General features: G+C 49.0%; 1 protein-coding gene across 9 annotated transcripts in view; it reads right to left on the bottom strand.

Moving 5' to 3' along the window:
• LOC106592409 (dystrophin) overlaps positions 1-12,360 on the bottom strand; it is a 429,474-nt gene extending 417,114 nt beyond the window's left edge. For 4 of the 9 annotated variants that reach the window (XM_082963700.1, XM_082963702.1, XM_082963703.1 and 1 more), the window contains exon 1: positions 11,893-12,356. In XM_082963700.1, coding sequence (XP_082819826.1) covers positions 11,893-11,974 — 82 coding nt within the window. In that variant the 5' untranslated portion in view covers positions 11,975-12,356. Of the gene's footprint in view, positions 1-11,892 lie in introns of all 9 variants that reach the window. The other 5 variants (XM_082963704.1, XM_082963699.1, XM_082963701.1 and 2 more) reach the window with 2 other exon arrangements.
• Positions 12,361-13,444: the final 1,084 nt, after the last annotated feature.

The raw sequence follows: 13,444 nt of genomic DNA, 5'->3' as shown, positions 1-13,444 counted from the left end.
ATATCACACAGCCTTCCTGTACCACCCCTCACCTACCATATCACGTCACCCTTCCTGTCCCACCCCTCACCTACCATACCACATCACCCTTCCTGTCCCACCCCTCACCTACCATATCACATCACCCTTCCTGTACCACCCCGCACCTACCATATCACACAGCCTTCCTGTACCACCCCTCACCTACCATATCACACAGCCTTCCTGTACCACCCCTCACCTACCATATCACATCACCCTTCCTGTACCACCCCTCACCTACCATATCACATCACCAATCCTGTACCACCCCTCACCTACCATATCACACAGCCTTCCTGTACCACCCCTCACCTACCATATCACATCACCCTTCCTGTACCACCCCGCACCTACCATATCACACAGCCTTCCTGTACCACCCCTCACCTACCATATCACACAGCCTTCCTGTACCACCCCTCACCTACCATATCACATCACCCTTCCTGTACCACCCCTCACCTACCATATCACATCACCCTTCCTGTACCACCCCTAACCTACCATACCACATCACCCTTCCTGTCCCACCCCTCACCTACCATATCACACAGCCTTCCTGTACCACCCCTCACCTACCATATCACACAGCCTTCCTGTACCACCCCTCACCTACCATACCACATCACCCTTCCTGTACCACCCCTCACCTACCATATCACACAGCCTTCCTGTACCACCCCTCACCTACCATATCACACAGCCTTCCTGTACCACCCCTCACCTACCATATCACACAGCCTTCCTGTACCACCCCTCACCTACCATATCACACAGCCTTCCTGTACCACCCCTCACCTACCATATCACATCACCCTTCCTGTACCACCCCTCACCTACCATATCACATCACCCTTCATGTACCACCCCTCACCTACCATATCACACAGCCTTCCTGTACCACCCCTCACCTACCATATCACACAGCCTTCCTGTACCACCCCTCACCTACCATATCACATCACCCTTCCTGTACCACCCCTCACCTACCATACCACACAGCCTTCCTGTACCATCCCTCACCTACCATATCACACAGCCTTCCTGTACCACCCCTCACCTACCATATCACACAGCCTTTCTGTACCACCCCTCACCTACCATATCACACAGCCTTCCTGTACCACCCCTCACCTACCATATCACACAGCCTTCCTGTACCACCCCTCACCTACCATATCACACAGCCTTCCTGTACCACCCCTCACCTACCATATCACATCACCCTTCCTGTACCACCCCTCACCTACCATACCACACAGCCTTCCTGTACCATCCCTCACCTACCATATCACACAGCCTTCCTGTACCACCCCTCACCTACCATATCACACAGCCTTTCTGTACCACCCCTCACCTACCATATCACACAGCCTTCCTGTACCACCCCTCACCTACCATATCACACAGCCTTCCTGTACCACCCCTCACCTACCATATCACACAGCCTTCCTGTACCACCCCTCACCTACCATATCACACAGCCTTCCTGTACCACCCCTCACCTACCATATCACATCACCCTTCCTGTACCACCCCTCACCTACCATACCACATCACCCTTCCTGTACCACCCCTCACCTACCATATCACACAGCCTTCCTGTACCACCCCTCACCTACCATATCACATCACCCTTCCTGTACCACCCCTCACCTACCATACCACACAGCCTTCCTGTACCATCCCTCACCTACCATATCACACAGCCTTCCTGTACCACCCCTCACCTACCATATCACACAGCCTTTCTGTACCACCCCTCACCTACCATATCACACAGCCTTCCTGTACCACCCCTCACCTACCATATCACACAGCCTTCCTGTACCACCCCTCACCTACCATATCACACAGCCTTCCTGTACCACCCCTCACCTACCATATCACACAGCCTTCCTGTACCACCCCTCACCTACCATATCACATCACCCTTCCTGTACCACCCCTCACCTACCATACCACATCACCCTTCCTGTACCACCCCTCACCTACCATATCACACAGCCTTCCTGTACCACCCCTCACCTACCATATCACATCACCCTTCCTGTACCACCCCTCACCTACCATACCACACAGCCTTCCTTTACCACCCCTCACCTACCATATCACATCACCCTTCCTGTACCACCCCTCACCTACCATATCACATCACCCTTCCTGTACCACCCCTCACCTACCATATCACACAGCCTTCCTGTACCACCCCTCACCTACCATATCACACAGCCTTCCCGTACCACCCCTCACCTACCATATCACACAGCCTTCCTGTACCACCCCTCACCTACCATATCACATCACCCTTCCTGTACCACCCCTCACCTACCATATCACACAGCCTTCCTGTACCACCCCTGACCTACCATATCACACAGCCTTCCTGTACCACCCCTCACCTACCATATCACACAGCCTTCCTGTACCACCCCTCACCTACCATATCACACAGCCTTCCTGTACCACCCCTCACCTACCATATCACACAGCCTTCCTGTACCACCCCTCACCTACCATATCACATCACCCTTCCTGTACCACCCCTCACCTACCATATCACACAGCCTTCCTGTACCACCCCTCACCTACCATATCACACAGCCTTCCTGTACCACCCCTCACCTACCATATCACACAGCCTTCCTGTACCACCCCTCACCTACCATATCACATCACCCTTCCTGTACCACCCCTCACCTACCATATCACACAGCCTTCCTGTACCACCCCTCACCTACCATATCACATCACCCTTCCTGTCCCACCCCTCACCTACCATATCACACAGCCTTCCTGTACCACCCCTCACCTACCATATCACATCACCCTTCCTGTACCACCCCTCACCTACCATATCACACAGCCTTCCTGTACCACCCCTCACCTACCATATCACATCACCCTTCCTGTACCACCCCTCACCTACCATATCACACAGCCTTCCTGTACCACCCCTCACCTACCATATCACACAGCCTTCCTGTACCACCCCTCACCTACCATATCACATCACCCTTCCTGTACCACCCCTCACCTACCATATCACACAGCCTTCCTTTACCACCCCTCACCTACCATATCACACAGCCTTCCTGTACCACCCCTCACCTACCATATCACGTCACCCTTCCTGTCCCACCCCTCACCTACCATACCACATCACCCTTCCTGTCCCACCCCTCACCTACCATATCACATCACCCTTCCTGTACCACCCCTCACCTACCATATCACACAGCCTTCCTGTACCACCCCTCACCTACCATATCACACAGCCTTCCTGTCCCACCCCTCACCTACCATATCACACAGCCTTCCTGTACCACCCCTCACCTACCATATCACATCACCCTTCCTGTACCACCCCTCACCTACCATATCACATCACCCTTCCTGTACCACCCCTCACCTACCATATCACATCACCCTTCCTGTACCACCCCTCACCTACCATATCACACAGCCTTCCTGTACCACCCCTCACCTACCATATCACATCACCCTTCCTGTACCACCCCTCACATACCATATCACACAGCCTTCCTGTACCACCCCTCACCTACCATATCACACAGCCTTCCTGTACCACCCCTCACCTACCATATCACACAGCCTTCCTGTCCCACCCCTCACCTACCATATCACATCACCCTTCCTGTACCACCCCTCACCTACCATATCACATCACCCTTCCTGTACCACCCCTCACCTACCATATCACACAGCCTTCCTGTACCACCCCTTACCTACCATATCACACAGCCTTCCTGTACCACCCCTCACCTACCATATCACACAGCCTTCCTGTACCACCCCTCACCTACCATATCACATCACCCTTCCTGTACCACCCCTCACCTACCATATCACACAGCCTTCCTGTACCACCCCTCACCTACCATATCACATCACCCTTCCTGTCCCACCCCTCACCTACCATATCACACAGCCTTCCTGTACCACCCCTCACCTACCATATCACACAGCCTTCCTGTACCACCCCTTACCTACCATATCACACAGCCTTCCTGTACCACCCCTCACCTACCATATCACATCACCCTTCCTGTACCACCCCTCACCTACCATATCACATCACCCTTCCTGTACCACCCCTCACCTACTATATCACACAGCCTTCCTGTACCACCCCTCACCTACCATATCACACAGCCTTCCTGTACCACCCCTCACCTACCATACCACATCACCCTTCCTGTACCACCCCTCACCTACCATATCACATCACCCTTCCTGTACCACCCCTCACCTACCATATCACACAGCCTTCCTGTACCACCCCTCACCTACCATATCACACAGCCTTCCTGTACCACCCCTCACCTACCATATCACACAGCCTTCCTGTACCACCCCTCACCTACCATATCACACAACCTTCCTGTACCACCCCTCACCTACCATATCACATCACCCTTCCTGTACCACCCCTCACCTACCATATCACACAGCCTTCCTGTACCACCCCTCACCTACCATATCACACAGCCTTCCTGTACCACCCCTCACCTACCATGTCACACAGCCTTCCTGTACCACCCCTCACCTACCATATCACACAGCCTTCCTGTACCACCCCTCACCTACCATATCACACAGCCTTCCTGTACCACCCCTCACCTACCATACCACATCACCCTTCCTGTACCACCCCTCACCTACCATATCACATCACCCTTCCTGTACCACCCCTCACCTACCATATCACACAGCCTTCCTGTACCACCCCTCACCTACCATATCACACAGCCTTCCTGTACCACCCCTCACCTACCATATCACACAGCCTTCCTGTACCACCCCTCACCTACCATATCACATCACCCTTCCTGTACCACCCCTCACCTACCATATCACACAGCCTTCCTGTACCACCCCTCACCTACCATATCACACAGCCTTCCTGTACCACCCCTCACCTACCATATCACACAGCCTTCCTGTACCACCCCTCACCTACCATATCACACAGCCTTCCTGTCCCACCCCTCACCTACCATATCACACAGCCTTCCTGTCCCACCCCTCACCTACCATGTCACACAGCCTTCCTGTACCACCCCTCACCTACCATATCACACAGCCTTCCTGTACCACCCCTCACCTACCATATCACACAGCCTTCCTGTACCACCCCTCACCTACCATATCACACAGCCTTCCTGTACCACCCCTCACCTACCATACCACATCACCCTTCCTGTACCACCCCTCACCTACCATATCACATCACCCTTCCTGTACCACCCCTCACCTACCATATCACACAGCCTTCCTGTACCACCCCTCACCTACCATATCACACAGCCTTCCTGTACCACCCCTCACCTACCATATCACACAGCCTTCCTGTACCACCCCTCACCTACCATACCACATCACCCTTCCTGTACCACCCCTCACCTACCATATCACATCACCCTTCCTGTACCACCCCTCACCTACCATATCACACAGCCTTCCTGTACCACCCCTCACCTACCATATCACACAACCTTCCTGTACCACCCCTCACCTACCATATCACATCACCCTTCCTGTACCACCCCTCACCTACCATATCACACAGCCTTCCTGTACCACCCCTCACCTACCATATCACACAGCCTTCCTGTACCACCCCTCACCTACCATATCACACAGCCTTCCTGTACCACCCCTCACCTACCATATCACACAGCCTTCCTGTCCCACCCCTCACCTACCATGTCACACAGCCTTCCTGTACCACCCCTCACCTACCATATCACACAGCCTTCCTGTACCACCCCTCACCTACCATATCACACAGCCTTCCTGTACCACCCCTCACCTAACATTTAACACAGCCTGGAGACAAGGAATATCAAAATATATATTTATTAAATAAAGTAAACTAAGAACAATGAACAATGGTGTGTGTAATCAGTAATCAGTAGTGTAAGTGAGTGTTTTGCATGCCTGAATGTAATAATGCAGGGTGTTGAAAGGTGCCAAAGCAAATAATCAAAAAGCCACAAAACTACCACAACAGAAATCAACCAAGGTGTCTGCATGGAGAGAGTTCCCCAATCAATGTGGAAGAGGTCTATTTATCATGGGACACACCTGGGCCCAGGTGTTTCCCATGTAGCTGACGACCCTCCCAACTCCGCCCACCGGCATCCTAATAAGGAAACAAGAACAAAGAGAGAGAATACGCCAGACAGAGTGGGAGGGTCATCACAATCTGGTTTCATGTCCTCTTGGGATAGACCATCAGAAACACTACAGCTCTACACCAGAGCTCTATAGATAGAATACTACAGCTCTAGACCAGAGCTCTATAGATAGAATACTACAGTTCTACACCAGGGCTCTATAGATAGAATACTACAGCTCTACACCAGAGCTCTATAGATAGAATACTACAGTTCTACACCAGGGCTCTATAGATAGAATACTACAGCTCTACACCAGAGCTCTATAGATAGAATACTACAGCTCTACACCAGGGCTCTATAGATAGAATACTACAGCTCTACACCAGGGCTCTATAGATAGAATACTACAGCTCTGCACCAGGGCTCTACAGATAGAATACTACAGCTCTACACCAGGGCTCTATAGATAGAATACTACAGCTCTACACCAGGGCTCTATAGATAGAATACTACAGCTCTACACCAGAGCTCTATAGATAGAATACTACAGCTCTACACCAGAGCTCTGCAGATAGAATACTACAGCTCTACACCAGGGCTCTACAGATAGAATACTACAGCTCTACACCAGGGCTTTACAGATAGAATACTACAGCTCTACACCAGGGCTCTATAGATAGAATACTACAGCTCTACACCAGAGCTCTATAGATAGAATACTACAACTCTAGACCAGGGCTCTATAGATAGAATACTACAGCTCTACACCAGAGCTCTGCAGATAGAATACTACAGCTCTACACCAGGGCTCTACAGATAGAATACTACAGCTCTACACCAGGGCTCTACAGATAGAATACTACAGCTCTACACCAGGGCTCTATAGATAGAATACTACAGCTCTACACCAGAGCTCTATAGATATAATAATACAGCTCTACACCAGAGCTCTGCAGATAGAATACTACAGCTCTACACCAGGGCTCTACAGATAGAATACTACAGCTCTACACCAGGGCTCTACAGATAGAATACTACAGCTCTACACCAGGGCTCTACAGATAGAATACTACAGCTCTACACCAGGGCTCTACAGATAGAATACTACAGCTCTACACCAGGGCTCTACAGATAGAATACTGCCACCTGCTGTACATATTACTCATCACTGTTTCAATGGTAATCACTTGTTTACAGTAACTACAGAGAGAGAGAGTGTGTGTGTGTGTGTGTGTGTGTGTGTGTGTGTGTGTGTGTGTGTGTGTGTGTGTGTGTGTGTGTGTGTGTGTGTGTGTGTGTGTGTGTGTGTGTGTGTGTGTGTGTGCTTGCTCTCTCTCTCTTTCTAGCCCCAGAGGTCCATTACCAGCTCTCTGTTACCCAGTGTGCATTGCAGTGGCGTGGAGCAGGATGGAGCAGGGAGAATGTTTTTCGGAGAGACACTAATGGTGATGTGGAAAGACAGTCAGGTAGATTTAGGCAGTATGCATACGTCCTTATTCTGCTGTCCAAGGACCCTGCTGTCTATTCAAACACATTCAAACACATTTAAACATTCTCTTGAACCATTAATATTTCTAGGCTGTTTTTGACAGCTTGACCGAGATAGACTAGAATAGAATGCAGTTTTTTTTTCTCTCTCTCTCTCTCTCTCTCTCTCATCTCTGTGTTCTGGTCAGGCCCTAGAGAGGCCTTAGCCTTATTTGTGTCCAGTGTGGCTGAACCGCTCTCTCTCTCTCTTTCCCCATCTCTCAATCTCCTTCTCTCTCCCTCTTTCTCCCTTTCTCTCCCTCTCTCCCTCCAAACCTCCATCTCTCTCCTTCCGCTCCCTCCCTCTCTCCCCTCCACTACCTCCATCTCTCTCCTTCCGCTCCCTCCCTCTCTCTCCTTCTCCCTCCATCTCTCTGGCTCCGCTCCCCTCCCTCTGACTCTGAGCTCCCTCCATCTCCCTCCCTCTCCCTCCCTCTCCGCTCTCTTTGATGGCATAACCAGTCCACATCACATCGTCAGACAGCAGACCCAGTCTAACCTTCTTCATGCTCTACAATCAATCTAATGGATCTTCCATTAGATCTTTCTCAAATCTTGCATATTTTTAGATCTGTAGATATGATAGATGTAGATAGGATAGATGTAGATATGATAGATATGATAGATGAAGATATAATAGATCTGTAGATATGATAGATCTGTAGATATGATAGATCTGTAGATATGATAGATACAGATATAATAGACCTGTAGATATGATAGATCTGTAGATATGATAGATCTGTAGATATGATAGACCTGTAGATATGATAGATCTGTAGATATGATAGATGTCGATATGATAGATCTGTAGATATGATAGATGTCGATATGATAGATCTGTAGATATGATAGATCTGTAGATATGATAGATCTGTAGATCTGTAGATATGATAGATCTGTAGATATGATAGATGTAGATATGATAGATCTGTAAATATGATAGATCTGTTCATCTGAGTTGGGAAGATTTAAAGCCTAAAGATTTAAAGATTTAAAGCCTAGGGTTTGATTGGTTGATTAGTTTGACTGGCACTCTTGATTTCATCACAGCTAAAGCAACAGAGGTCCTGTAGAATCACTCTCATGGTAGCACCTGTCCAGTGGACACACACACACACACACACACACACACACACACACACACACACACACACACACACACACACACACACACACACACACACACACCCCGAATAAGGAAGACTGGTTGTCATTGTGGAAAGACCCTCTTTTCACAGATGTCACTGTGACGATGCTTTGAGTACCCAGCAAGAAGGCAAGAATTATGGAAATGATATTCAACAGAGTAATATCATGACAAAACATAACTAATGTACCACAGAAAGACTGGAGGCCAGTCTCACACAGCACCTTCTCTCAAGGTGCCCGTCTCTTGGCACAGCATCTGAATGCATAACGATTACTTGAATGCACCTCTTGTAAGTTGTTCTGGATAATTGGATCTGCTAAATGACTAAACAATGCTTCAAGTGGCTCACTTTGTTCTGTAGGATACAGGTGACTGATACAACCTCATTCTGTAGGATACAGGTGACTGATACAACCTCATTCTGTAGGATACAGGTGACTGATACAACCTCATTCTGTAGGATACAGGTGACTGATATAACCTTATTCTGTAGGATACAGGAGACTGATACAACCTCATTCTGTAGGATACAGGTGACTGATACAACCTCGTTCTGTAGGATACAAGTGACTGATACAACCTCATTCTGTAGGATACAGGTGACTGATACAATCTCGTTCTGTAGGATACAGGTGACTGATACAACCTCGTTCTGTAGGATACAGGTGACTGATACAACCTCGTTCTGTAGGATACAGGTGACTGATACAACCTTGTTCTGTAGGATACAGGTGACTGATACAACCTCGTTCTGTAGGATACAGGTGACTGATAAAATCTTATTCTGTAGGATACAGGTGACTGATATAACCTTATTCTGTAGGATACAGGAGACTGATACAACCTCATTCGGTAGGATACAGGTGACTGATACAACCTCGTTCTGTAGGATACAGGTGACTGATACAACCTCGTTCTGTAGGATACAGGTGACTGATACAACCTCGTTCTGTAGGATACAGATGACTGATACAACCTCGTTCTGTAGGATACAGGTGACTGATACAACCTCATTCTGTAGGATACATGTGACTGATACAACCTCATTCTGTAGGATACATGTGACTGATACAACCTCATTCTGTAGGATACAGGTGACTGATACAACCTCATTCTGTAGGATACAGGCGACTGATACAACCTCATTCTGTAGGATACAGGTGACTGATCCAACCTCATTCTGTAGGATACAGGTGACTGATACAACCTCATTCTGTAGGATACAGGTGACTGATACAACCTCATTCTGTAGGATACAGGTGACTGATACAACCTCATTCTCTAGGATACAGGTGACTGATACAACCTCATTCTGTAGGATACAGGTGACTGATACAACCTCATTCTGTAGGATACAGGTGACTGATACAACCTCATTCTGTAGGATACAGGTGACTGATACAACCTCATTCTGTAGGATACAGGTGACTGATACAACCTCGTTCTGTAGGATACAGGTGACTGATACAACCTCATTCTGTAGGATACAGGTGACTGATACAACCTCATTCTGTAGGATACAGGTGACTGATACAACCTCATTCTGTAGGATACAGGTGACTGATACAACCTCATTCTGTAGGATACAGGTGACTGATACAACCTCATTCTGTAGGATACAGGTGACTGATACAACCTCATTCTGTAGGATACAGGTGACTGATACAACCTCATTCTGTAGGATACAGGAGACTGATACAACCTCGTTCTGTAGGATACAGGTGACCGATAAAAATAAAAAAAACATTCCCAAACAATGTGTCACCAAGTCAACAACTTTGTCAGCTGAGAGCAATGTGAGGGGGGGTGGGCAACGATAGTGGTGGTGGTAGCTTCCCAAACTAGGATATGTGAAACCCCACACCGTGGAGGGCCGGCTCGGGGTTAGGCAACTGCTTCCAGCCTCTATTTCCATCCTGTGTAGCTGGTGACCCGTCCTAATTCAGCCGGTGGAGCGCAAATAGACTCAACCCCTGCTTTTAATGCAGAACATGAATTATTGACGGTGCGGGGCAGAGCCGGGCAGAGGGTGCTTACATCTGGCCTATTTCACATATGTACCCGTGTGTATTAACACATGTGTGGATGTAAATGTGTTTTTTGCACATCCCAACTTCCCCTGAGACGCCCTCAGAGAGTAGGGTCACAGCCAGGGTCTGCCATTATCAACAGCGACCCTGGAGCAATTAGGGTGCCTTGCTCAAGGGCACAGATTTGACACTTTGTCAGCTCGAGATTTGAGGTAGCGACCTTTTGGTTAGTAACTCAACGCTCTAACCTGTAAGCTACCTGCCACCCATTCATAAACCAAGATAAACTACCATATCTGTTAAACCTGTGGAGCACAAACAATATTGTAAATACCACCAATATATATCTGTTAATTTGGTGGTATTTACAATGTACACCACTTCATCTTTTTGACAGAGAGAGGGCAGAGAGGGCAGAGAGAGAGCGAGAGAGAGCGAGAGAGAGAGGGGGGGAGAGGGTAGAGAGAGAGAGAGAGAAAGAGAGAGAGAGGAGAGAGAGAGGGGAGAGTGCGTAGAGAGAGAGGGGGGAGAGAGAGATGAGAGAGAGAGAGAGTGAGGGGAGAGAGAGATGAGAGAGGGGAGAGAGATAGATGAGAGAGAAAGTGAGAGAGAGAGGGAGGGCAGAGAGAGAGAGAGAAGGGGGAGAGGGGGGAAGACAGAGAGAGAGACATGAGAGGGGGAGGGAGAGATGAGAGAGAGACTGTCATGACTATCTGCATGACCTGGCTAGCACGCCCAAACCTTAATAACATCTCTCACTAACTTAGGCCGTGGCATATTGTTATGAGGATGAGAGGGAAAACTAGTTCAAAGGTGTTATCAGGCACTGACCATTTCTGATAGCAACCTCTGTTTACATATGGCTACTCTCTAAACAAGTTGTCATAAACTCTTGGCCCATTGGGGAACAACATGGAACACTTGGTGAGGTTGGTGTCTATCGCCTCAGTGAGATGTTGGCATTGGCAAATCGCTTGGTGCTTATTGTAGACTAGGTATTGAAAGTCATTCCTACCTGATCGACATTTTATTATCTCCCCAAACTCATCCTCTACCGCCTCGTCACACTGGTCCTCAGGTCGCCCGGCCTCAGCCATACTTCCGTCTTCCTTCCAAAGTTACACAGACAAATGCGTAAAATCCCACAGGAGAGCACAACAAAATCCAGACAGGTATAAGAGAGAATAGGGACTGTTCTTTGACCGCTTTACAATAATGGACAGTGGGTTACCGAGCTCGGCTAAATTGCGTGAAAGAATGACACCCGAGGTTGACAGTCAGGGAGTGAGTGAGAGGACAGTCTGAGGACGGGGTCTGGCGGGAGAAACGGGCAGTCAGATCGGCCAGACAGAGAGAAACAGGTGGCGGGCCATTCTCGACTCAAAATAGAGCTCTAGCCAGGGCTCGGCATATCACTGCCTAGCTGCCCGAGCGGCGGACGCCTGCGTAAAAGCCGACACCCAGACCGACACATCCATATCCATTTCTGCACTGCTCCTTCAACTTACAAATATGTCGCTCGGCCCCTGTTGCTATTATCCGTTGGTGCGCCGTGCGCGCGAGACCCAGTGGCGGTGATAAAGTAAAAGCGCGCTCGGGATGACAGCGCGGTTACAGGGTTTCTAATATTAGATGGGTGACGAACGCGCCTGCATGAGCCTCCTCTGGTAACGGTAAACGGTAACAGGTTTCAGTTTGACTGATTATCCCTGTCTCCAGCAGCCTATGGCTATGGCCCACGGAGGTATCCCAAAAACGGAAACAGCGGTACCGCTTCTCTCTGGCATTCCTTGTTGCCGCATCGACGGCTGCTTCTGTTATGCTCTGGCTCTAATATGGTTGTAGGTGGAAGATGAGACGGGGGCGCTCTGAGACGGAGAGGTTGGCCTTTTCGCTTCCACCGAAATGGAACTTCTTCCCATGGGTCTGCACGGGGAACCGGGGAGCCTTAAGATGGTGCCACGCGCTGGCAGAGTGAACTGTCCAAACCACTCAAATCAACTTAATCATGGATGATCATACCAAGATGAATTTCCATATTTTGAAAATAGCTTTTAGGGCTACAGGTTATGTATACTTGGTGTTTGTGTGTATATGTCACACGTTCTAACCAGGCCTTTATACAGGTTCAGATCGCAGAGCATATCCTCAACATCCCACGAGGAGACAGGTGTAGGTGGTTTAGAGGAAGCCTGGTTGATGGATACAGCTTCACAGATGTAGGTTCTACAACCCATTAATCACCTTTCTGTTTGTTTCTGTATGGGGGAGAGTTCAAACAAGGGCAGGTGCCGGAGGTCCCACCTCCATGTAAGTGGTTACTTGTCCTGAGTAAGTAGCCCCTAGTCCAAATGGTCAGATCAGCTGTGTCCTATATTGCAGCACAAGAATAATTGGTGTGTGTGTGTGTGTGTGTGTGTGTGTGTGTGTGTGTGTGTGTGTGTGTGTGTGTGTGTGTGTGTGTGTGTGTGTGTGTGTGTGTGTGTGTGTGTGTACTGTATGTGTGCTTATATGCGGGTGGTCCAGGAGGATGTGAACAATTCTCAGAATGCAGATGAAGTGGCTGA

This window comes from Salmo salar, chromosome 17, assembly GCF_965601325.2.
Source record: "Salmo salar chromosome 17, fSalSal1, whole genome shotgun sequence".
Taxonomy (NCBI): domain Eukaryota; kingdom Metazoa; phylum Chordata; class Actinopteri; order Salmoniformes; family Salmonidae; genus Salmo; species Salmo salar.
The sequence above is the reverse complement of the archived record's forward strand: the minus strand, read 5'-3'. Positions and strand labels throughout refer to the sequence as shown.